At 35.4% G+C, this 26,456-nt stretch overlaps 3 protein-coding genes across 8 annotated transcripts in view; 2 read left to right on the top strand and 1 right to left on the bottom strand.

Moving 5' to 3' along the window:
* The first annotated feature begins 50 nt into the window (after positions 1 to 50).
* LOC126720790 (uncharacterized) lies at positions 51 to 9,170 on the top strand. 4 transcript variants are annotated; one of them, XM_050423610.1, is made up of 7 exons: positions 51 to 83; positions 4,143 to 4,289; positions 6,414 to 6,566; positions 7,049 to 7,142; positions 7,309 to 7,391; positions 8,028 to 8,184; positions 8,709 to 9,170. In XM_050423610.1, exons 1-7 carry the CDS (start codon positions 66 to 68, stop codon positions 8,942 to 8,944), a joined length of 888 nt encoding a protein of 295 aa, XP_050279567.1. In that variant the 5' UTR covers positions 51 to 65; the 3' UTR covers positions 8,945 to 9,170. The 4 variants fall into 4 exon arrangements, with proteins under 4 accessions (XP_050279567.1, XP_050279568.1, XP_050279565.1 ...); XM_050423611.1 differs by lacking the exon at positions 51 to 83 and adding an exon at positions 4,007 to 4,043; XM_050423608.1 differs by lacking the exon at positions 51 to 83 and having other exon boundaries at positions 4,050 to 4,289.
* Positions 9,171 to 16,846: 7,676 nt separating this feature from the next.
* LOC126720791 (kinesin-like protein KIN-14Q) overlaps positions 16,847 to 26,456 on the top strand; it is an 81,547-nt gene continuing 71,937 nt past the window's right edge. Inside the window, exon 1 of one of the 3 annotated variants that reach the window (XM_050423615.1) lies at positions 16,847 to 16,960. In XM_050423615.1, the coding sequence (XP_050279572.1) occupies positions 16,867 to 16,960 (94 nt within the window). In that variant the 5' untranslated portion in view covers positions 16,847 to 16,866. The remainder of the gene's footprint in view (positions 16,961 to 26,456) is intronic. The other 2 variants (XM_050423612.1, XM_050423614.1) reach the window with 2 other exon arrangements.
* Positions 21,477 to 23,306, bottom strand: LOC126720794 (uncharacterized). Its single transcript, XM_050423617.1, has 2 exons — positions 22,196 to 23,306; positions 21,477 to 22,092 (listed from the first exon to the last, which is right to left on the bottom strand). Exons 1-2 carry the CDS (start codon positions 23,236 to 23,238, stop codon positions 21,492 to 21,494), a joined length of 1,644 nt encoding a protein of 547 aa, XP_050279574.1. The 5' UTR covers positions 23,239 to 23,306; the 3' UTR covers positions 21,477 to 21,491.

The raw sequence follows: 26,456 nt of genomic DNA on the forward strand, positions 1-26,456 counted from the left end.
GGTGGAATATGGATGTTTGTTTTGCAGTCTTATGTTATCTCTTCGGTGCCTGCTGCTGAATTGGTATGGGAATTGGATTTGGGGTAAAGTGGTTTTCGTTACAATTCCAAGTAAGAACTCCGTAATAAATATAAAAGGAGGGAACATTAAATCACAATACTTAATAATTACCCACGAAAACAGAGAACTAACTAGGTGTTTACACTTTAAAGTAAACTTGTGTTGATTTGGTGTGGTTAAGGCTCCATTTGGGAGGAAGGAATGGAATGGAATGAAATAAAAGGAATATTTTTAGAATATTCTTCCCTCCTCTTGTTTGGGAGTTTTAACGGAGGGAATGGAATGTCCATTCCCTTGTTTGGGAGTTTAAGTGGAAGAGAATGGAATAGTTAGGAAGGAATGTTCATTCCTCCCTTTTCCCTCAAAACTTCAAATTTTTGTTTCCCTCAAAATTGGGAGGAATGGGAGGGAATGAATTTAGGTTTAATGAAATTTTTGTTAAAATCCCTAAAATACCCCTTTAATATCAGCCTTTTTTTTCTCATTCAACCGTAAGAAAAATAAAGCTATAATTTTTGCACAATATTGTCCGTCCTCTACAAAGTGAAGCTACTGCCGCTGGCCTTTCTTTTTTTTTTTTTTTTTTTTTTTTTGTCTGCTGCAATTTTCAGATATTGCTCAAACCAAATATGTCTATCTTTTTCTTTTTCTTTTCGATTGTTTGCTAGTCTTTTTTTTTTCTTTTTTTCTTTTTTAATTTTTATGAATTGTTTGCTAGTGATTCATGAGAGTGATATATAGTGTTTTTGTACACCTAAAAACCAAAACAAACTACATTCTGTACAACTAAAAACCTTGAAAGTGAAAAGAAACGAAAAAACCTTGAAAGTGAAGAGAAACGAAAACTGTTTGTTACCTGTACAGCTTAAAAAAAATTGTATATAGAAATTTGAAAGTGAGAATTGCTAGAAAAAATGTTGTAGAACTGCTGTGAATTTGAAACTGAGAACCACTGGAGAACTCAAATTTGCTTTTTACTCTGTCTCCTCTTTGATTCTTCTGTTATTTACGAAGCAAGTGGTGTGTTACACTTGCAGTTTTAAGTCAACCATCCAATTAGTTAATAGCTCCAAGGCTTCACCACGTGTATGGTTAAGAGGAAATGTCTACAAAAGCTAGTGTACAAGTTTAGACAAAAGACAGGTGTGTGGTTAAGAAAAAAACAAGAGTAAAAAAAAATTTTAATGAGAAGAAACTAGAAAGTAATGCACTGTTGCGGAAAATCATACACTGAGTTAGCATAGAAATTTATTTTTTTACTATTAATGCTAAACATGAAAATGATTCAGCCTAGGACCGAGTAACATGACTCTGCCCAAATTCAAATCAAGGCATTTCATTGAATATATTCTTAGCCAAAAATAATTCAAACAAATTTATTGCCCACTACTTATTTATGAAATCACAACAGAATTCTTGCAATGCAAATAACAAAACCAATATCAAACCAAGATAGTTCTCTTTTCTATCCATCAATCTATGTTATAATTTATCAACGTCAATTCCCTTTTTGTCTAAACAAAATATATACATAATATATTTTATGCATTTGTTTACAACTTATTAAGATGTTAAAGCTAGAGTACAAGGATAGGTGTGTGGTTAAGAAAAAAACAAGAGTAAAAAAAATTTAAAATGAGAAGAAAGTAAAATGAAAAGTATTTTAATTAAAATAATAGTAGTTTAGAACTTTAATAAGTTGGAGTAGATTATTTTTAATATAAATTTTTTTATGCCACTCTGTGATATATACTTTATACCACTTTGTCTGCTACTATTAAAGTATTTGACATATTACTCCTCAAAAAAAGTATGAAACCCCTCTTTCTCTTTGTTGCCATGGCTGTGAATCTAGTGTTATTGTGGGATGTCTGCAAGACAATAGTGGTGAAAGAATCATTATTAGTTGCATTGGGAACTTTGAAATAAAGAAATTGTACTATTGTCAATTTTTCATGCCATTATCTTCATCTGTTAAATTATTGATTAACGTGATACAATCTATTCACCTTGACAAAACAATATTGTAATTCAATAATCTAACACAGACCCAATTGTGGTTAACTAGTTTCACATCATCCACTAAATACTAAGCATTTCAAAGCAATTATAAGTTCTCATTGATTATTTTTTATGTTCTTTAAAATGAGGGGTATAATAGTAATGTTATTATAAAATGATTCTATTTCATTCATTCCAATGTCACTCCCAAACGGTGTTACTTACTTTCCATTCCATTCCATTCCTTTATTTTATAACATTCAAACAAGATTTTTAAATCACATTCCATTCCATTCATTTCCCTACTAAATCCATTCCATTCCTTTAATAACCATTCTATTCCATTCCATTCAGTTATAAACTCCCAAACGGACCCTAAATGTTTTTAGAACAAAATTTAGTTACGAAACTAATTATAGCTTAAAACCATAATCTTAGTTAATAAAATAAAAATTACTATATATTTTGAAAATTCAACTGTTGAATTGCATATTCTTTATACTTTTAATATGCATGTCAAATTTTATGTCAATCGGATATTATTTACTATATGATTTATAAACTTATATTTTATTTATAATTTTAAACTAAAAAAACTTACAATTTAAACAATTTATTGATGATATAGCTATCAATCTCTAATTTTCTAAAAAATTTACAAGCATGAAAGATATAAGAAGAAATTGTAATCTAATAGTGAATTTGTCAAAATTCACCTCTAATAAAAAGATATTGAGTAAGATTATTGTTTAAAATTACAAGTAACTAAATTTTGTGAATGTTTTTAAGGATACAATAGTATTTTAACTTATTGGGTTGGATCCTAATGATGTATGCTTTTATCACCGGTACAAACCACAATAAAACAGGGATTGCGTATACAATGAAAGTAAAGATGGTGGGTTGGATGTGTTTAGGCCCAAAAAGGTAGTTGGGTTGTTGTGGGCCAATGGTACTCAAATAGATTTGGGCCACCAAGTATTGAAGAATCAGCTCCAACGTTTATGCCGGCTTTGAGTGACAAAGGAGCAACGTTGGCAGGGGCGGCCCAACATAATTTGGGGCCTTAGGCGAAAAATTTATGTGGGGCCTTTAATGTGTAAATATTAATTAAATAAAATTATTTAATACTAATCAAATTAAGGTTAATTTGATACATTAAATACATAAATAATACCAACTAGACTAATATTAATTTCATATAGAGAATTGAATATCATAGTTGAATTATAAATATTAATAAAAAGAAATAAAAATATATTGCGATTGAAAAAGATACTTTATTTTGGATATAAGACGATGCATAGTTAAATAAAGTTGTAATTAAATTTTTAATTTTATATTTTGATTTTAAGAGAGAGAGAGATAAATATTATTTGGTGTATGGTTTTGTAGGATATTAATTTACAAAAATCAAAGTCTCAAACTATTAGGGGAGATTAATCTATAATTGATGATTTAACACATTTGCAATATCTTTTTGAAATATTTTAGGGTTTCAATTGAGTTAAGGTTCTATTGGTCTCGAACTTTGAGAGTCTTAACAGAAATGAAAAAGAAAAATGTGCTAATTAAAAGCACTATAAAATATTCAAAATATAATGTGATATTGTCTCTCATTGATAAACTTCATTAATTTAACTAATGAATGTTTATATCACGTTTTTTGTGATTAATAACATGGCAATTTGTAAGCCAATAGTAAAATTTGTACATCACTAATAAAAAAAATGTACAACCTTTAGAAAATATATATGATTTTATAAAATTTGGGCCTTTAACTATGAAAAATTGGGCCTTTTTTTCCTAAGAATTTTTTTTTTTTTTGGTGGGGCCTTAGGCCTAGGCCTAACTTGCCTAGGCCTTGAGCCGGCCCTGAACGTTGGCAGAGTAACAGCCATACAGTTTTGCCTAAGTTCGTGGTGAGTGAGAGTGCTAAACTACTAGTAGTTAATAACAGCTTCCAGAATCTGTACACGTAGGTACATATCATAGATATATAGTATAGATCTCTCATCTCTGTCTCTATCTATTTGGTATATTTCATGCATGAATGAATGAAGCTTTTGGTTGTGAACCAGCGCGCTTTCACAGTAATGGCATCACCGCTGAGGCTGAGATCAATGGCCCGCAAGGCTTGTTTGCGTTGTTATTCTTCTTCTGCTTTGAAATGGGAAGGTGGGGTTTCCATGGTGCAAGGAGCTTCCAGAGGAATTGGCCTTGAATTTGTGAGCTTTCTTTACTTCCTCTTTCCTTTTCTTCTTTATTGGAGTTCAACATTTCTCTATAAAAATTTACTTATAATTTTAACATCTCAAGTAAAATGTTAAATTTTGATGGCATTCTGTTAATGTTGCATCCTGCCAATGCTAATCAAAGCAAAGGAAGAAAATTAAAGCTTCTTCCTAATTTAGAGTTAATTTTAGTCAACAACTATTAAGTGTGTGCATGTTTTGTGATACTGAATGTCCAACTCCAGTTACCAAAATTAAAGTCAAAGGTTAAGTTCAAGATATAAAAAAGTGGAAATAACCAAATGTTAAATTTTTTTATTTTAATTTTTATAATTCGATAGTTACAATAAGGGGGTGGGATTTGAAACTGTATGTCTCTATCGGAAATACTATAAGATGTCATTTTAGCTACAAGGCTCATGGCTAATTAGGGGTTTGTTTTGTCAAAATTACCAGTTGTCCTACTGCCAACATGTGGGATTTTTTACTTTTTAAATGGGAGGTAGAGAGGGGAAGACTTGATCTTGAAACTACTTACTTTGATAATAATGCTAAATTAATAGTTGTCCCAAAAGTTTAAGCTGTTAGGAAATATGATTTTAACCACTAAATCATTGTTTTAAAACATGGTCTTAGGACTTAGGAGTTAGGACCCCTAATTGCATTGGCATTGCAAGTTGCAGCAAACTCAATACCAAGGGCCCTGCAAAGTGCCATTTATCTCACCCAAGAGAAGTATCATCCCCATTTCCAATCTAGTGCTTAAGAAAAGGCCTAGTTGTATCCTTTAAAGTTTAGACCCCAGAAATTTCTTTCAGCACTAAGAGCATTGAAAAGGTTAAGGAGACAATCCTGATGCTAATTGCATCTCAAAACATAGGTTTTTAATCCAAGCAACCCATGGATATCCAGATAGAGCGAATAGGGAGAATATTATATTTCTCATTACTAAGGCTTTTTTCCAATCACCATTTTTTCTAAAACCTAAACCATCCTCCATGTTTTGATAATTATAAATAAATAAATCCAACTAAGCTTAGCCCCAAAAGCTTTTTCTGAAGCTCCCTGCCACAAGAAAGCACAGAAGTTTTAGTCAATAGCCTTTACGACCTTTGGGGGAAGAATGAACTTTTTGAGTAGTGTTGTGTTTAATATTTTGTACTTAGATTTTTATGCATTGGTGTACTGATTTAAATATTTTCGAAAGTAATGATTTTAAGAGGAGGCTTTACTTGTCAAGTAGTGGAAATTTTCACCTGTCAAGATGTGGAAAAAATTGTCTTGTTCACAAATTGCCTTCTTGTCCTTTTTGGCCTACTCCAATGTGGGTGGTCAATCCATAGTCATTGTCTTTGTTACTCTGGTATAAACCTTGAAGCATGTTTTGAGCTCTAGATTAGTGTGCTTTGGTTGTTTTCTGGTTCTGCCAATAAGTCTGCTGCAAAATTGCTGGTCATGATTAGACAAGAGTGTTAGATGTCTTTTGGAGGCCACCATTAAGGGTGTATAGGTATAACAATTGCTAAGTGATTCTTTAATTTTTCAAATGAATAAAAAATCTTCAACTGTGTAATTTTCATGGCTCCCTCATGAGTTTATGGAGTAATAGTTACTAAAATTTAATTTTCAAGTTGTTTTTACAAAGGGAGATAAGTTGTTTAAGGGTGCCAAAGTTGAACTTCTTCAGTTACTGATTATTATCCTTGTGGCTCTTCCATGATCTTATGAGCTTGTACTTTTAGCATTTCTAATTTCTACTGTGTTGCATCCTCGCTCTCTCTTTTGTCAGATACTACATTTTGAGTGTAAAGAGTCTAAAATTAATGGAGCATCAGAACCGTTGTCAATATTCATTAAATTAGATTTCTAGGTATTTGAGTTGCATTGTTTTTGCCATAATCTATAGGTGCTTGTGCTTTGGTCCAGTACTTCTATTCCTGAATTAAGTGAATTCCTCTGGTGAGACAAGGTCACAAAAATCTCATTTTGTTTTTAGAGTTTGTATGCATTAAATTGAGATTGATTTTACTGAACCATTAAGAGATAGGAATTAAATCAATGAAGCATTAATTCAAGTAAATCCTTGTAATAATGTGACTTATTTTCTACCTCATATAGGTTAAGCAGCTGCTGGAGAAGAATGAGAAAGGGCATGTTGTTGCTACTTGCCGTAATCCTGATGCGGCATCAGGGCTTCTACATCTGAAAAATAGATTTGCTGAAAGACTTAGCATTCTACCATTGGATCTGACCATTGAAAGCACCATAGAGGTTATATGACCACTTACTCAAAGAGAAAACTTTTCATTTTGACCTTTCCAAGACAATTTTTGTACTTTTTCAGTTTGGTACCTTTCAACTATCTAAATCTATTAACCTTGATTCAGTAGACTGATGCAATCAATAATTTTTCTTTTCCTACAATCATTATTTTTCAATGATATTGGTTTTGCACTTTTGAGATTACTTGGAAAATTCTTAGGCCTTTGGTAGAAATGCAAAGTAAGTATAGACAAATTGGAGGTCTATTGATATAGGTGTTGAAAGGTTGTTTAGTTTAGTTTTGTCAAAAAAAAAAAGGAAGAAAGAGGGGGGAGAAAGGTTGTAAGATTTGCAACTTTTGCTTCCTTTTTTTTTTTTTTTTGGGTCTTGTCAATGATATAGTACATTAATAGTTCAGATTATAGAATTCCCAGTTATAGGCAACAAATTTTAGTATTTTTTATATACCCTGATAGTATGTCACATTTCAGGCATCTGCAAAGTCTATTAGAGAGAGATTTGGTTCTTTGAACATTCTTATTAATGCATCTGGAATTCTCTCAATACCTGATGTGTTGCAACCAGGTACAGCTTGTTTCATTGTTTCAAGCATGATTTCCAGACTAGTAGTGGCTTTGACATATGCAATAAAATTTCTAGTTGTGAACTGAAACTAAGATATTTTGTTACATTATTTTACTTTTTCTATTAAATCCCGGCAGTTAATCATATTCTTCTATTTGCAGTACAGAAACAACATTGACCAAAGTAGAGAAATCATCCTTGCTTCTTGCATATGAGATTAATGCTGTTGGTCCGATTATGGTGATCAAGGTATGCTCATTAAAAATTTTCATTTTATTACTGTGTTTGGTGTTGAATAAAAAGGTTTTAGTAGATCAATGCTTGCATCCTGTTAGGTATGTTTGTTTCATTAAGTTGGAACAAAATCTCTAAAGAATATTTTTTGAGTGATATTCAATGAGATGAAAATGTAGTCCATCATTTGCTTGTTTCTGTCCATAATGGGAAAATACAACTCATGAACCCGTACAGGATCAAACTGTTGACCTTGCCCTCTACCCACCAAATGTTCCAAAGACCATTGAAAGGATGATTCTGTTTCTGTTATATATTCTTAAACAAAAGAGTGGAAGAAGACTTCTTCACATTGTGGGATTGGAAAGACATCTAGATCTAGCATGAAGAGATGCATATAAATCAGCTAATCTCATGTTAATTGTCACTATTGCTCTCCACAGATAATATCTGGATGCAGAAGCTGCTTCTTAATTAACTGCTTTCCCCAATAAACTGTGTAATTGTTTTTGCAATAAGCCAGTTATTGGAATGTTTCTATTGGAAGTTTTGATTGCAATTGAGCTTGTTTAACTACTATTTTGTTTAAGCTTCTTTGACACTGTATAGCTTATAGTATAACTAAAAACTGTGGTGTGTGATTTATACTAGCAGCATATGTGGCCACTCCTAAAGGTTGGCGGAGGCTCTGGGACCGAAAGGGATGTTGCGGTTGTGGCCAATTTGAGTGCCAGGGTGGGATCCATTGGAGACAATCACCTTGGGGGTTGGCACTCCTACCGATCTTCAAAGACGGCACTTAATCAGTGTATGAATTCTTCCTTGAAATCTTAACATGGATTTTCTAGTTCAAACACTGCAAACTTAAATTTGACTTTTTAAGGGGAAGAAAAAAAAAAGGAGTTGATCCTTGACCACTTTGGGTTAAAGCTGCAATATGAATTAATAGAAGAGATCATTTCTTAAGCACTTCTCTAAGAACATTACCTCAAGCAGTTGGTATTTTCAGATCTGAAACATCCTTTTCAATGGTTCTAGTTGAAGCTTGAGATAAGAGCCTTATTTTTTAATGTTGTTTTCTATGGCTATTTAAAAAGTTGCACCAGCAGGGCTACTGTCATATGTTTCATCAACATATTCCCATTCTTTTATTCAGATAATTGTTTTAATACATATGCCCTATTTAAGACATGTCATTGAACATGTTGGGTATTGTTGTATTGGTAAGTTCAATTGCAAACATGTATCAATAACCACATTGTCAAATGAAACAAAAACAAATAAATAGTGGTTCTGATGAACTATTAAATTCTTTTCAACTGATGCTTGCAGTGACAAAAACTGTGTCAGTGGAGTTTGCACGAAAAAAGGATCCTATTATATGCATTTTGTTGCACCCAGGCACAGTGGACACTGATCTTTCTAGACCGTTTCAAAGAAATGTTCCAGAAGGCAAACTATTCACCAAAGAGTTCTCAGTTCAGAAGCTCTTGGGCATCATCAACAATGCAAAGAGACATGACAATGGCAAGTTTTTTGCCTGGGATGGCCAGGAAATTCCTTGGTGATTGGTCATATTCATTATAGGCATGCAATATTAAATAATTATATTTGAGTTTGAAATTTTTGGTCATTAATCTCAATTGTTTTGATTAATAATTTGTATCTGTTAATAAATTAAGAGAACTATTAACTCTTCAATTTCTCCCTTTGTAACTCCATTGGTTCTCTGTATTCTACTCTGACGTAATTGCTTTCAGAAAGTTAATAACGACTTTTTTGTCGTTTTCAAAATGTGTGCAAAAATTTGCAGTCATTGGGTTTTTTTGGGAAAAACTTACCGACTGATGATAACTGAAATTGGTGGCACAAATTAATCAGCTTATAGACTGGTGACTGAACTGAGCAGGATCACACTTCAGTTGAAACTTTAACTTAATGGAATATTCATATATCAGAATTCAATCCTATGATTGGATTTTCTTTTGGTTAAACTTTTCACTCGATAAGGATTTGGTTATTCAACTTTGATTGTTGTCATTGTCCATGTTATATTGTTCTTAGCTTGGTGGACTCATTTTTCTTGTTATTGAAGATAAATCTGTTGCTATAGTGGTGAAGCACCTTTACGGATGATTTTTACTTTTTTAGTTTCCGTTGGGCAATTTCTGTCACTACTAAAACATTATTGAGCTAGTAAAATGATGGTCCTCTCTTTCTCCACTGTTACATGAACATGTGGTATTCATTTGATTTTTAAATGTCACGTCTTACATCTAAATAAAAATAGGATCTTCTAAAAAAAAAAAAATTAGAGGATTCAATGAAAAGAGATCTTTATCCCATTGAAATATTTTCTTCATATTACCTATCAAAAAATATATATTCTCTTCATATGAAAAATTTCAATTATTTGAGTTGATCTTAGGCCTAAGTAAAAGGCTAATAACCTTGGGCTCATGTTAAGTCACGAAGGGGTCCATTTATTCATTCATATATAACGTGACAGAAAATTGGTTTCTTACTTATTAGAAAAAGGTCTCATTTTGCAACTTTTTCTCAAACAAAGGAAAAAAGATAACCTAAGATGATGACAACCCTCAATGTATGGTTTTGGACCACATTTTTTAACTCAAAATATGTTCATTTTTCAAGCTCCCACTGAAAATTAGGAAACACAAAGTCAATTATTAGGATCCTCTAGAATTTTTATATGTTAATTCTGATATAAGGTTTTTACAAAGAGAATATTTGAAAAGAGAAACTGTGGAAGAAGAAAGCTATATTATTTATATGTTATTCATTTACAAGTGAATTCATCTCTCTCTCTCTCTTTATATATATATATATATATATATATATATATCTATAGCAAAATTAGTTTGAAAGAAGACAAACTAAAAGAAGATAGGAAAGAATCACCTAGTACATGTATACTTGTCTAGCTATCATGAAAATTAGAAATAAAAAAGAAAATAAGGACATTAGGTGTCCCCCCAATACATATAATAACTTCTATATTTTATTGTGTAGTATGAGTTGGTAGTATTAATTGTTCCTTTACTTTTTTTTTTTGATAAGAATTGTTCCTTTACTATTTGCAAAAGTCCATGACGTTTCTTGCATGCTTATCTCATCCCTTTTAAGAAGTCTTAAAGGGATGTTAATTCTAAGATCAATCAAGTGTTGTTGGAGTGGGTTTGTGGCACATGGGTTAGATGGTGCCTCATGAAACAAAATTTCCCTGCTTTAATTGAATTAAAGCTTAGGCTAATGAATCCAGTGACTATTTTTTTTAAGTCCAATGTCCCTCTCCATGGCCGAAAAGTGTTTTAGCCCAAAAAGGAAAAGGACTCCTATTTTTCCTTTTTGGGCCCCATTAACATTACGCACTTTCAAATTTCAAAATGGCAACGGTCATCTTATTCCAAATAACTCAGATTCATCCAGTGGGAGTGCTCTCATGTTCTCAGGACATGTGGTAGCAGTGTTTGTCCTGTAGTTTCTCTTACAGGAGTTTAGTGACCTCCCTGCGTGAGGTCTGGTTCGTGGCTGTGAGGCTGCTAGCAGTTTGGTGTAGTGTACGCTGCAGTGCGTGATAAAGCAGATTAAATGGCTGATGAGCTGGAACAACTGTGGAGTAAACTAAAGTTTACAGAAGAGGAAGATGAGGGCATAGAACTAGGAAGTAGCTGTACAAAGGCTGCGAAAGCTGTGGGAAAAAATTGTATAGTTATGAAGATTCTGACCATGAGGAGTTTAAATCTAGACACGCTGAGGAAGAACTTGAGAATGCTCTGGAAGCCGAACAGAGGACTGCAAATCTCGGAAATAGATGAAGAAATTTTCCTTGTGGAGTTCGGTGATGGAAAGGATAAACACAAAAGGTACTTGAAATGTGCCCTTGGAGCTTTGAAAAACAACTGATTGTTATAAAGGAGTTTGAGGGGGAGCTCGTTCCAAGGGACATTGAGATGAAGCACTGTCCTTTTTGGGTGCAGATTTTCAATCTGCCTCTCAAGAGCAGAACAAAGGAAACTGGATGGGCAATCAGGTCTACACTAGGGGAGGTGCTGGATGTTGATGTTTCAGATTCAGGTGTCCAATGGGGGAGATGCTTGAGGGTACGTGTTAGTGTTGATATCACAAAGAAACTCATCCGTGGGAAGAAGATAAATATTGAAGGAGGTGAGAACAGGTGGGTAATCTTCAAGTATGAAAGGTTACCAAATTTTTGTTACAGGTGTGGAATGCTTGACCATACCAGTAAAGAATGTTTGGAGGGGCCACTGGTAAATGAAGGGGAAGAGGAAGGAAGCTTACAGTATGGGGCTTGGTTGAGGGGTGATCCGTGGAAGAGGTATGGAGGGGATACGACCCATTCTAGGTTGGGGAGAGATCAGGTACATCCGCAGAGGTATAGTGAGAATGCAACGGTGAAGGTAGTGGAGTCTAGAAGGGTGGTCGGAGCTGAACAGGGGCAAAATGGTGAGCAGGTGCTGTAACTATCGAGCGTGAATCACAATGTCTCAGGAGAGGTTTTCCAAAGTTCTGACAGCCAAAAAGAGTTGGGGAGTGTTTTACACGAATTGGGAAAGGTCAATGGGAGACCAGAAAAAATAGAGGAAAAGGAAGCTAGTTTAGGTGATGATAGCCTAGGAATCCCATCAGCTCAACCTGACATGAAGATGGCTATGCAGTGGGAAAAAGTTGATGCGGACAAGACTGAGCCTCTTTTCAAATTCAAGCTGGCGCCAAACAAAAGCCCCACTCAACCCGGTTTGGAGGAAATGATATCTAGGAACGAAATGGGCCCTATGGCAATGAGTTTTGACGAAAATGTGGGCTGGGTTGCTGAAAAAATGGGCTTAATATCCAAGCATTGGAAGAGGTTGGCAAGGGAAATCAAGTCAGACGTCCCAAAGAAAAATAAAAGCCCAACAAAACAAAAAAGGGAGTGCCCAACACCATTAATAGAATTAGACCCAAATGCTTTAGAACTGAAACGCAGAAGGGGGAAAAATAAACAACATGTTGTCTAAGAATATGAAAACACGATGGATGGCGGTGAGGCAGTGGCTGCAAGGCAGCACCGCTGAGCCCAATGACGCTCTTAGCCTGGAATTGCCGGGGCCTAGGGTCAAACCTGGCGGTTCGAATCCTCACTGACGAGGTGAAGGCAACTGACCCAACTTTGGTCTTTTTAGCAGAAACAAAGGTTGGCATTAATCGAATAAAAGGTGTTCAATGTAAACTTGATTATACTCAGAGGATTATTGTTCCCAGTGATGGAAGAAGTGGCGGCTTGGCGTTATTGTGGAAAGAAGGCACTATGATTGATTTTAAGAGCTGTTCGAATTTGCATATTGATGTGGTTGTCCGTGATTCTCCATCCTCTGAGCCATGGCGTGCCACCGGCTTCTACGGTCATTCGAAAACCAATAAAAGGTACATCTCTTAGCACTTACTTGATTCACTAAGTACACAATGCAATTTGCCTTGGGTGGTTTTGGGAGACTTTAATGAGATACTATATTCTGATGAGAAGTTGGGCAGTGCTGTGCGAAAGGCAAAACAAATGGTGGAGTTCAGGGATTGTTTGAACAGATGTGGCTTAGTTGATCTTGGTTTTATTGGGCAGAAATACACATGGTGTAACGGACGTTTTGGGGGAGAAAGGAACAAGCTCAGACTGGACAGGGTTGTGGCCAATGAGGATTGGATGCTGAGATTCCTGGATGCAAGAGTATTTCACTCTTCTATGTCTATATCAGATCAGTGCCTTATTAAGCTAAGTCTGAAAAGGGATCAGAATAGGAGACCACAAAAAAAGAGATTTATGTTTGAAGCCATATGGACAAGAGATACCAGATGCCGGGAAGTTGTGGAATCTTCATGGGACTTTGGGGGGAATTTGTCTAATGTTCAACTGGTTGATAGGTTGAGGAATTGTAAGGAGAGGCTGAAGAGTTGGAATTGGAGAGAATTTGGCAATGTGAACCAATTATTAAAGTAAAAGAGAGAACAGCTTCAACATCTTGAGTCTATGAATAGCCTTCACGGGACGGCAGAGGAAGTTCAGAGGCTAAAATGGGAGATTAATGAAATATTGACCAGGGAGGAAATAATGTGGAATCAAAGGTCTAGGACTATGTGTATGAAGTGGGGGGATCAAAACACAAAATTCTTTCATGCCATTGCGAGCCAGAGGCGTAAAAGAAACAGTATTGTGGGGTTGTTAGACTCGGATGGGAGATGGCAGGTTGACCCAGGAAACATTGAAGGCATCATTTTGGAGTATTTTGGTTCCATTTTCAAGTCAAACGAGCCAGCTGATTTTGAAGCAAGCCTAATTGCTATCCACCCTAAAGTATCCCCAGTAATGAATGCAACTCTGACAGCTAATTTCAGAGCGGAGGAGGTATGGAATGCGCTTTAGCAAATGCACCCAACTAAGTCACTAGGCCCAGACGGTATGTCCCCAATTTTTTATCAAAAATACTAGGATGTAGTCGGTACAAATGTTATTGATTGTGTGTTGCATACTCTTAATACGGGGGTGATGCCCCCTGGCCTGAATGAAACTTTTATTTGCCTCATCCCAAAAGTTAAGTCTCCCTAAAAAATTACTGAATTTCGCCCTATTAGTTTATGCAATGTAAGTTATAAGATAATCTCTAAGGTGCTTGCTAATCGGCTAAAGAAGATTCTTGCCGCTGTTATTAATGAATCACAGAGTGCTTTTGTTCCAGGGAGGCAAATAACGAACAATGTCCTTGTGGCGTTTGAAACAATGCACTGTATCAATGGAAAAAGAAAAGGCAAGGAGGCTCTGATGGCTTTAAAGCTCGATATGAGCAAAGCATATAATAAGGTGGAATGGCGATACCTGGAGTTGATTATACGAAAATTGGGCTTTAACGAGAGATGGATTTCTCTGGTGTTGATGTGTATTAGTACAGTTTCCTATTCAGTGCTAATTAATGGGGAAGCAAAAGGAAACATTGTTCCTTCAAGAGGGCTTCGACAAGGGGATCCAATTTCTCCTTATTTGTTCTTGTTGTGTGCGGAGGGTTTGTCTGCAATGCTAAGAAAGGAGGAAAAGCTTGGAAACATTCGGGGAATCTCAGTTTGTAGAGGAGCGCCCCAAATCTCCCATCTCTTCTTTGCGGACAATAGTATTGTTTTCTGTAGGGCAAATGTGGATGAGGGAAAAAGAATCCTTAAAGTCTTGGAGGATTATGCGGGTGAGTCGGGGCAAAAACTAAATAAGGATAAAACTTCCTTACTTTTCAGCAAGAACACAAAGAGGGAGGTTCAAGAACAAATAAAGCATATTTTTGGGGCCCAAATCATCCAACATCATGAAAAGTATCTCGGTTTGCCACCACTAGTGGGAAAGGGGAAGAGGAAGGCTTTTAACCGCATTAAGGATCAAGTGAGCAAGAAAATAGTGGGATGGAAAGGGAAATTGCTATCCAGTGCCAGAAGGGAGATTTTAATCAAAGTCGTTGCCCAAGCCACCCCTATATACACGATGAGTTGTTTCAAGTTGCCGGATTCGCTTTGTAGGGAGTTAAATGCAATGATGAGCAGCTTTTGGTGGGGGCGGAAAGATAAGGAGAGAAAAATGGCATGGATAGCATGGGAGAAACTATGTATTCCAAAAGAAGAAGGGGGCATGGGCTTTAGAGATTTAAGAGCATTCAACCTTGCCCTTCTCGCAAAGCAAGGATGGAGAATCCAATAGAATTCTAACTCCTTAGTGCATCGGGTTTTCAAAGCAAGATATTTTGCGGATAGGCCTTTTAAGGAGGCCGTGCTAGGTAAGTGCCCCTCATTTGCTTGGCGTAGCATTTTTGCAGCAAAGGATGTTGTGCTAGGTAAGTGCCCCTTAGGGTCAAGGTGGATGGTTGGAAATGGTGAGCAAATTGATATTTGGAAGAATAGGTGGTTGCCCACTCCGGATTCCTTCAAAGTAATTAGCCCGAGGACCAGTTTGGAATCATGCAATGGTGCCTGGCTGCTAGATAAGGAGACTAGATCGTGGGATGTAAGTAAAGTAAGAAGTTCTTTCCTTCCTCATGAAGCTGATACAATTCTTAGGATTTCCATTAGTTCTCGCTTGTTGAAGGACTCATTAATGTGGGCTTAGACAGCCAATGGGAGGTTTTCAGTAAAGAGTGCATACAAGGTTGCTCAAAAATGCCTGAAGGAGAGTAGCCACAATGCGAATGCAGGGAGTGCCTCAAAAAATGATAAGATGAAATCCCTATGGAATTTGATTTGGAAGTTAAAATGCCCAAACAAAATAAAACAATTCATGTGGAGATCCTGTAGAGACATACTTCCAACAAAACATCGGCTGAGAGCTAGGGGAATTCACATTGAGGATGACTGTGAACAATGTGGGATGTGTGAATCTGCGGGGCATGTCTTATGGGGGCGTAAGTTGGCTGCTGAGGTTTGGGGTGCTTCAAGACTTAAGCTGCCAGCAATACCCAACCAGTCACAAGACTTCCTTGATTTAGTATGGGAAATTAAAGAGAGGAAACCTGGCATTGATTGGGAGACTTTTGCAGTCACGGCTTGGAGCCTATGGAATCACATAAATGCACTCAAACATGGGGGGCAGTGTAAAGATGCAGGCTGGATTATAAATGAAGTAGCAGAATATGTAAAGGAGTTTCGGTAGGAAAATCTATGCCTGAACGAGCCTTCTAAACCACCAAAGTCTCATTGGTCTCCTCCTAGGTGTGGCTGGTATAAAATAAATGTGGATGGGGCTGTTTTTAAGGAGTCTGGAAGTTGCAGAGTGGGGGTGGTCATAAGGAATGAGAAGGGGCTATTGATGGGTGCCATGAGCAAGCGGGTGGAGTTGCCGCTGAAGGCTTTGGAGGCAGAGGCTTGGGCAATGCAGGAAGGTATTCAGTTAGCATGGGAGTTGGGTTTAAGGGAGATCATAATTGAAGGGGATGCTCAAGTAGTTATAAAAGCATTGCAGAATTTTGAGTCTTGCCCGTGGCCTGTGCAGAAAGTTGTTGAGGGCTCTTTGCAAAGCCTTAGCTGTTTTAAGGCGTGGTCTGCTTCTCATGTGTGCAGGTGTGGAAATGAAGCAGCTCATTTGATGGCTAAGATGGCCAAAACTATTTCGACGTGTAAGATTTGGGTGGAAGATATTCCGCCCATTATTGTAGACAAAGTGCTCAAAGATGTAACAAATATGTTCTCTGTTTCGGTCAATTAAAAAGTTATCCAAGTTGCTTATCAAAAAAAAAACTCAGATTCATCCTCAAAACGAAATCAGCGGCATAATACTCTCTCTCTCTCTCTCTCTCTCTCTTTGGAGATTCAAAAGCATTTGAGTTTCTTTCTCTTCTTGTATTTTTCTATCTTTCTTTTTTCAAAAAAAAAAAAACCCAATTCAACTCTTTTTATTGCTCTCATTCAAAAAAAAAGTCATAAATACATTTTTTAAGTTTTAACAACAATGGAGGAGGATGGTAATCAATGGCATGACCCACTTCTTCTCACTGATGTTTCTTGGCAAAACCAAAGCTCCAGTTCTCACTCTCACTCTCACTGTAAGTTCTTTCAATTTTCACTTTTCTCTCTCCTCACAAATCTTTTCATGTACACTTTCTCACTTCTTAATCTACCTCTCTTTCATTTCTTTACAGACAATTCGCCTCTTTTGCCCAGCTATCATATGCAAACTTCTACTATGGCTGATCAAGATCCATATGAGGGTAATGTGGCTAAGATCTTTGTATTTATTTAACTCATTTTTCTTTGCTTTCTCTGCAAAACCATGCTTTAGAATTGTGAAATGGGTCAATTTCAAAATTAAAGCTTGGATGCTATAAGTAGGCTAAAAAATCCAATGACCCATTTGACAATTTTGTAATTGAGAAATAAAATATTCGTATATCAGAATTTAATTCTATGATTGGATTTTTCTGGTTAAACTTTTCACTCGGTAAGGATTTGGTAATTCAACTTTGATTGTTGTCATTGTCCATGTTATATTGTTCCTAGCTTGGTGGACTTATTTTTCTTGTTAATTGAAGATAAATCTGTTACTATAGCTGTGAAGCACCTTTCAAATGATTTTTGGCTTCTGTTGGGCAATTTCTGTCACTACTAAAACATTTTTGAGCTAGTAATGATGGTCCTCTCTTTCGCCCCCATTAGATGAACATGTGGTATGCATTTGATTTTTAAATATCACATGTTTTACATTTAAATAAAAATAAGAGTAAATTAGAGGAGGATTCAATGAAAAGAGATCTTATCCCGATGAAATATTGTCTTCATATTACCTTGGCTTAAATGCACTTTTGGTTCCTACATTTTGGGCCATTTCTCGATTTGGTCCCTAAACTGATTTTGCTCCTAAGTCAGTCCTTGATTTTTTAAAATCGTTTTTAAAATGGTCCTTGCCATCAACCCAGTAACAGAAAAATCTGAGGTGGCAAACGGAGTGCATAGGTGACATGTTAATCGTTGAAGTGGCTAATAAAATAATAATAAAATATTTTATTTGATATTTTTTAAATGCCACGTTAGCATTTTTTTAATTAAAAAAAGCTATGTCAGTTTAATTAAAAAATATAAATAATTTATATTTTTCAATTTCAATTTAATTCAAACTAAATTTAAAAAAAAAAAAAAAAAAAAAAAACAAACAAACAAACTTTTAAATTTGATTTTATTATTATTATCATTGCTTTCATTATTTTTTAGGTAAGAACACAAGAATTTGTTCTTCATGTTCTTCCCGAATCCAAGAACAATCAAACCCAGAACAAGAGCACAATCAAACCCAGAACATTGCAAAATTTCATACAAAATCCCTATCCTCCACCGAAACCTCCGAAACATGAAAAATTCATCAAACCTAAACCCACATGAGAAAACGAACCCAGAAAAATCATCAAACCTCCAACCTAGAACTTCATTCTTCATGTTCTTCTCCAAATCAAGACCAACCCAATTGACTAACCCACTCAAAATCAATCCCAACACAAAAAATTCCAACACAATCAACATTGAAACCTCTAGGAAATCAAACCCATAAATCTAGAAAAATATACAAATCCGCATAAATAAATAAAAACAAACAAACAAACCCAGAACAGTTTGGGAAAAATTCTCAGAACACAAACAAACTTAGAACACATACAAACCCAGAACATCAAGGGCAAAAAAAAAAAACAAAAAAAAAAAAAAAAAAAAAAACAAACAAACAAACAAACCCAGAATTCGCCATCAACAACAACACCCTGCCGATCAACAACACCAAATCCGCAATCAACAACACCAAATTCGTCGTCAACAAACCCAAATCCACCATTAACTCGCCATCAACAGCACCGAATCCACCTAGTCGAAGCCCAGTCTGAGTCATGGTCAACTAAACATTACGAAAACGACGTCGCATTCAGTTGAGATGGAAATGATAACTTTTCGCCATCGAGTACGCCGGAGTCGGTGGTCTTCCGATTCCGACTCGGTAGAAGTACAGCCCACCCCCACTGAAACCCAGAAAAACCCAGCCTCTCCAACCAAACCCAACCATCTCCATCTCCCACCAAACCCATAATCCAAGACCCATGGATTACCGATCTCCACCCCGACCACCGATCTCCACCTCCATTACCGACCACCCCACGGAAAACTAGAAAAACCCTAAGATGAGAGAGAGAGAGAGAGAGAGAGATTGAAAGTTTGAAAAAAGAAAGATACAAACACAAATACACACCAAGAGACAGAGAAAGAGAGGATCTGAATAAAAAAAAAAAAAAAAAAAGATACAAACACAAACACTCACCAATTATATTTATTTATTAAGTTATTTTTATTTTGATTTTTCTTTTTTTGGTTTATCTTAAAAGAAAGAAGAAAATGAAATAAATACAAACACAAACACAGACACGCCAGCCTAGAATGAGAAGGGGTGTTAACTTAATGTTTGTTCCTTAAGAAAGTTCAAGAAAAATTGAAATAGTTTCTACAAATTGTTTTCTCAATATTTAAAATTGAAAAAGGTTTTTTTTTTTTTTTTTGAATTTTTTCAGTTTAATTTTTTTAAATTATTTTAATTTTTTTTATTAATTAAAATGCTGACTTGTCATTTTTAAAAGCAAAATAATTTTTTTTAATATTATTTTATTTGCCACGTCAACGATTAACATGCCACCTATGCACTCCGTTTAACACCTCAGATTTTTCTGTTACTGGGTTGACGGCAATGACTATTTTAAAAACGATTTTAAAAAATCAAGAATTGACCTAGGAGCAAAATTAGTTTAGCGACAAAATCGAAAAATGACCCAAAATGTAGGGACCAAAAGTGCATTTACGCCTATTACCTTAAAAAAAAAATTCTCTTCATATGGAAAATTTCAATTATTTGAGTTGATATTAGGCCTAAGTAAAAGGCCAATAACCTTATGGGCTCATGTTAAGTCAGTTATGAAAGGGTCCATTTATTCATATATAACGTGACAGAAATTTTTTTTCTTACCTATAAGAAAAAGGTTCATTTTGCAACTTGTTCTCAAACAAAGGAAAAAAGATAACCTAAGATGACGACAACCCTCAAGTTATGGTTTTGGACCACATTTTTAAACTCAAAAGATGTTCATTTTTCAAGCTCCCACTGAATATTAGGAAACACAAAATCAACAATTAGGATCCTCTAGAACTTTTATATGTTATAAATGATATAAGGTTTTTACAAAGAGAACATCAAAAGAGAAACTGTGGAAGAAGAAATCTATATTATTTAACCATTACTCCTTTACAAACGAATACATCTGCATATATAGCAAAAGTCGTATGAAAGAAGTCAAACTAAAACAAGATAAGAAATTATGGCTTGTTTGGATCACCATGATTTTGAGTGATATCACTTAGTTTTCATCACTGAGTTTTCAAAACGAAAAAATCTTGTTTGGCTTGGTTTTTGGGTGATGTTTCCATCATTCAAAACTCAGAAATTTGAGTGATGGATGATGGAAACTGATAACATAATTTTGGTGTTTTCAGTTTCTAAAGTATGAGTTATGGTGGCAAAAAGTGAGTTATGTGGTTGAGTAATGTGACCAAACAATAATTTTGGAGTTTTTGAGATAAAGTGAGGTTTGGGTTATGAGTTATGAAAACTAAGTCATGTTCAAACCAAACGAGCAGTTCTCTAGCTATCATGAAAATTAGAAATTAGAAGAAAATAGGGATATTAGGTGTCCCCACAATAAATATATATATATATATATATTAACTTTTATATTTTGTTGTGTAGCATGAGCTAGTGGCATGAGATATCATTTTATTATTTGAAAAGATCCACAATGCTTCTCACATGCTTATCTTATCCCTCTTGGGAACCTTTAAAAGGATGTCATTTTTAAGATCAATCATGAATTATTACCCCTCTCTCTCTTTATATATATATATATATATATATGAAAGATCAATCATGTGTCGTTGGAGGGGGTTTGTGGCACATAGGACATGGTGCCTCATGAAACAAAATTTCACTGCTCTGTATTAAAAGCTTGGGCTAATGAACCTGGTGACCATTTTTCAAGTCCAATGTCCCTCTCCACCCACCAAATTTTCCAAAGACCATTGGAAGGATGATTTTGCTTCAAAAGTGTGGAAGAAGACTTCTTCACGTTGTGGGATTGAAAAGGCATCTAGATCTAGCCTAAGTTGCACGGACACGGACACGGACACGACACGGACACGGACACGGGGATACGGCAATTTTTGAAAAATAAGGACACGACACGGCGGCGACACAGCGGTTAAATAATTAATTAAATTTTATATTTAGACACATTTTTAAATATTTTTAGACATAAAATACATTTATATCTAGAATTCAAATTATGTAGAACTACAAATAAGTAAACTAACACCCAAAGTAGTACAATAATACACATAAAATGTTTAGAGTACAAACCATAAAAGGATAACAAGTTCAACATCAAACTAAAAGCATATAAGGATAATAAGTTCAACATCAAACTAAAAACATAAAAGGATAACAAGTTCAACATCAAACTAAAAACATAAAAAGATAACAAGTTTTAAACTACAAGATTATCAAAGAACAACAACATCATCATCATCAACATAATCATTATTCTCAACAATACTTGTCTCCATCTTTGGCTCATCTAGTGTGAGATAAGCAATCTCAAGCAACCCAGGTCCTCCAAATGGTTCATCCCAATTATCTCCACCAATGTCCCACTTCTTAGATTCTCCACTATTGTACTCGGGCCTCCTCCTTGAAAGAAGTCGAAGATTAGAATGAATAAACACTAAATCTTCAGCACGTTTAGGAGTAATTCTATTCCTCCTCATAGAATGGATGAAGCCATAGGTACTCCAATTCCTCTCAGCACATGATGATGAGCAAGGCTGTTCAAGAAGTTTTAGAGCTAAAGTTTGAAGTAGTGGTAAAGTGGACCCATAAGTTGACCACCAAAGCATTGGATTGTAGCTCCACCTATCCTCCATGTTATCCTCATCATAAGCCTGTAATGAGTTAAACAAACCAAACTCCACATTAACTTTTTGCCTATCATCAGGATCAGGAAAGATCCTTTTGAGGCACTTGTTTCTCTTCACTGAAATTTCAGCATCCTTATGTGGTGCAACACGGCCTCTAACTTCCTCAATCCATTTAATAGTATAATACCTAGTTAAAAACAAATAAACAAGTACAACTAATAAGTTTAGTTTATTTATTTGGAAATACCTAAAGAATATAAACGAAAAGATTAAAGAGATAGAAAAATTACTTTGGATTCAAGGAGTGGGCTAGGCAATGAAGTGGTGTGCAATTTTTAGTCCACCATTCAATAAGTATATTGTGTACCACATTATAGAATGGAGACTCCTCATAGTCTTCCTTGCCTTCATGTTGGTATATTTCTTTCTTCACATTTTCTATCATGGAATCCCACATTTCATACACCTTATGGAGAATAGGTGCATCCGTGTCAGCCACTCGAAGCATCTCATAAATAGGTTCTGTGAATCTTAGAATGTATGCAACCTTGTCCCACCACAAATCATTCAAAATATAATCCCTCACAGTTTGAGCTTTTCCTACATCATCTTCTCTATATGACATCCATTCCTCACTAACAACCATATTTCGAAGATTTTGTTTTACTTGAAACAATCTTTTAAGCATGATAATTATTGAAGCAAATCGTGTTTCAGCAACAGCAAGTAACTTCAAAGGAGAATATGAATTAAAAATTGCTAATCTCATAGAATGATTTGTGATGAAAATACGAATGAAAGTTCCCTCATCTGAAACTTGTGCAATCCAGTTACATTCATTATATGCATCCTCATTCTGCAAAGAGTACTTAGGTGCACATATATTCTTCAAAGCCAAATTGAGAGTATGCACAACACAAGGTGACCAAAATATATGAGGATATTCAGCTTCAACAATAGATCCTGCAGCCTTCATAACAGACGCATTATCAGTAATAATTTGAACAACATGTTGAGGCCCAACCTCACCAACGACCTTTAAAAACAAGTCAGCAATGAAGTGCTTGTCTTTGTACTCTTTGGTACCATCAATGGATTTGATAAAAATTGGCCCTTTCTGTGATGTAGCCATAAAATTGATAAGTGGCCTTTTTTGTACATCTGTCCACCCATCACTTACAATGCTTAAACCCTTTTCTTTCCAAGTGTCTTTAATTGCCCTCAACAACTTCTCAATATGTGCCTTCTCTTTTTGCAACAAAGTTGTTCTTAATTTATTGTAACCCGGAGGAACATAGCCCGCTAAATTATTATTAGCTGCAAACTTGATCATCTCAATCCAATACGGGTTTTTAGCAAAGTGAAAGGGTAAGCTAGCAGAGTAAAATGTCCTAGCAATAAGACAATCTAATTGCTCTCAACATTGACTGTTAAAAGCCCTCTCCAAAGGAGAATTCCAAATCCCAACCCCTTTTTTTTTTTTGGAAAAATGGATGACTTGTAGCTGTACTACTCTCCCTACTATCCAAATTAGGACTAGTAGGAGAATCAGTTGGTAAAGACACTAACTTAGGCTTCTTCAATCTACGCGAAGATTCCTCAAATGCATCTTCTAATTTCTGCATTTCATTTTGATACTCATCTCCAACCTTGGCACATGCTTGTATTCCAAACTTAGGCAATTTTAACAAGTGTGCCTTCACCCTTGAATAAGACCCCTTGAAAATTTTTTCACAATAGTTACATCTAAAAGAAACATTCCCACCACCAACACTTGCTTTTTCTAATCTAGTAACATATTTCCATAGAGGAGCAGCATTCTCAGAAGATGATTTCTCATTCTCACTTTCATTTTCAGGATTCATTTTAATAATTCACCTACAATATTTAACTTCAATAAATAAATAAAACTATAGCAGGACACAAAAACAAATTTATAAATGATAAGTTATAACTAAAAAAAAAAAAAAAAAAAGACAGAGGTCACGGCACCACAGCAGCAGTAAAAAAAAAAAAAAAAAAAATCAGACAAAACACGTTATATATATAAGTGCTTAACAGTTAACATTACACCCACCCACACTTTAACACTTGAAAGAAAGAAAGAAAAAAAAAAAAAAAAAGCAGAGAGAACAGAGAAGAGGTGAATCGGACCTGTTGTCCGCGCCGAGAGAGATGGAGATCGGAAGGGACGGATGGAACGCCGTCGACGTCAGAGCTCGCCGATCGGCACGAGCTAACTCCGGCGAGGGACAGACGGCAGCGGCAGCGAAGTGGGTTTCAGCAACAGAGAAGAAGTGAAGAACTTGAGTTTTGTGGTTTGATCTTCCAATTTTCAGATTCTAAAAATGTTTTATGGTTTTAGGGTTGTCACAGATCAACGGTAATGGTAAGTCCATCTGTCAAAATCTGTGCTTTTTTCCTTTTTTTTTTTTTTTTTTTTTTTTACTGCTGGCGTGTCGGACGCGTCGGAACCGCGTCGGCGCCGTGTCGGAGAAGCGAAAAAAAAGAAAAAGAAAAAAAAAAGGACACCGCCGGACACCGGAAACTGGAGCGTCGTCCCCGTTCCGGTGTTCGACACGTGTCGGACACGGACACGACGCCAAAAATGGCGTGTCCGTGCAACCTAGGATCTAGCTTGACAATATGCACATAAATCAATTTATCTCAAGTTAATTGTCACTATTGCCCTTTACAAATAATATCTGGATGCATAAGCTTCCTTGAGCATTTGCATCAGTATGTGTAAACTGTAAAGTCTTGCAAAAAAAAAAAAAAAAAAAAAAAGTTGCTCATTTTACACATTTTAAGCCAAAAAAACTCACATCAGTGGGTGTAAAATTGTGCATTTATGCACAATTGCTACAATAACTGTGCATATATGCCCTTAATCAAACCTAACCCAAAATCATCATCTATAATAAAAGTATGAAACCCAAATTGTAAAAGAAGAGGAGGAAACAAAAAGATTCTCAAAAAAAAAAAGAAAAAAAAAAAAAGAAGAGAGGCGGAGATAGAGATAAGGACAAGAAGAAGGGAGTGTATTTAGAGAAAAATGTAGTAAGTGTTAGGTGGGAGTAGGTGGGAAATAAAAAAAAAAAAAAGTAAGAAAAAAAATACTATTTTAATAAATAAAAAAAGTGTGCATAATAGATAAATTAATGTGTGTGTTTCTGTAAAGTGTTTGTGTAAAATAGAAAAAGGTGGATTTTTATGCTAAAATAGATGGAAAATTTTAGACGGACTGATGCGGTTACTCTAAGCTAACTGCTTTCCAATAAACAGCGTAATTGTTTTTGCAATAAGCCAATCATTGGAATGCTTCTATCTGAAGTTTTTATTGCAATTGGGCTTCGTTTAACTACTGTGTTGTTTAAGCTTTTTTGAGGCTGTATAACTTATAGTATGACTAAAAATTGTGGTTGATTTGTACAAGCAGCATTTGTGGCCACTGCTAAAAGTTCTCAGAGGCACTGGGACTGAAAGGGATGTTGCTGTTGTGGCCAATTTGAGTGCCAGGGTGGGATCCATCGGAGACAATAGCCTTGGGGGTTGGCACTCTTACCGATCTTCAAAGGCTGCACTTAATCAGTGTATGAATTCTTCCTCGAAGGCTTAGCATGGATTTTCTGGTTCAAATACTGCAACTAAATTTGACATATTTTTTTTAATAAAAAATGGATGTGATCCTTGAGGTAATGCTCTTAGAGACGTGCTCAAGAAATACCGAAAATGTGTATATTAAATAAAAATGTGTCTATTGAAAAGTCATAATCCTTTGTATATAAATAGTGGTTTCTATTCATTTGGTAACTTCTTCTCTTTCATCTTCCTTAAAAACACAAGAAACCTATGGGTCTTCTCCAAAATTGCTATTTATAGAGCCCAATAAATGTGGTTGTATCCTGTAGAACCCAATAAACCTTACTAATTGATGATACCCTTCACATTGAGGGCACAAATGAATCAACTTATAAACTGGTGACTAAACTGAGCAAGATCACTTCAGTTTAGACGATCTTTACATGAAATACAACAACAACAAAGCCTTAGTCCCAAAATTTGGAGGCGGCTATAGATTCTTGACAGATTAGATTGGGTCAATCACATGAATTCTTTTCCTCTATTCTATTCTATCTGAAATCATGTTCTCTATTACTTCCCTAATTGACATTTCTTTTTGGGAAAAATGCATATACACATCTTGAACTTTAGAGGAATGGTCATGACACCCCCTTGAACTTTTCTTTTGGCTAATTTACTCCTTAAACTTTACATCTATGCCAAATTAATACATCAATTGGTCCACCGTTACTTTCTCAACAAAAAAAATTGGTCTGTCGCCAATACACAAATAGAAACACACATGGAGTTTAAAATACAAATATCATGCCTAAACCCATATGAAAAGAAGAGAGAGAAATTCAAAGAGAGACACGACTGAAACAGAACCACTAGTGGTCACTACATCCCTCCTCCAATAGCAGATTTCTTTATCCTGCTATTGATCTTGCCATTCACATTCAACCGCATATCTGGATCTGCAATTTA

This window comes from Quercus robur, chromosome 4 (genome assembly GCF_932294415.1).
Source record: "Quercus robur chromosome 4, dhQueRobu3.1, whole genome shotgun sequence".
Classification (NCBI taxonomy): domain Eukaryota; kingdom Viridiplantae; phylum Streptophyta; class Magnoliopsida; order Fagales; family Fagaceae; genus Quercus; species Quercus robur.

What these genes read in the sequence shown, in the direction of transcription:
- LOC126720794 (XM_050423617.1), bottom strand. Translation starts at nt 23,238, where the DNA reads ATGATCAAGTTTGCAGCTAATAATAATTTAGCGGGCTATGTTCCTCCG. An exon ending in GCCCACTCCTTGAATCCAAA is followed by an intron (nt 22,093 to 22,195) that starts GTAATTTTTCTA and finishes GTTTTTAACTAG; the next exon opens with GTATTATACTATTAAATGGA.
- LOC126720790 (XM_050423608.1), top strand. Translation starts at nt 4,119, where the DNA reads ATGAAGCTTTTGGTTGTGAACCAGCGCGCTTTCACAGTAATGGCATCA. An exon ending in GAGGAATTGGCCTTGAATTT is followed by an intron (nt 4,290 to 6,413) that starts GTGAGCTTTCTT and finishes TACCTCATATAG; the next exon opens with GTTAAGCAGCTGCTGGAGAA. An exon ending in GTCCGATTATGGTGATCAAG is followed by an intron (nt 7,392 to 8,027) that starts GTATGCTCATTA and finishes GATTTATACTAG; the next exon opens with CAGCATATGTGGCCACTCCT.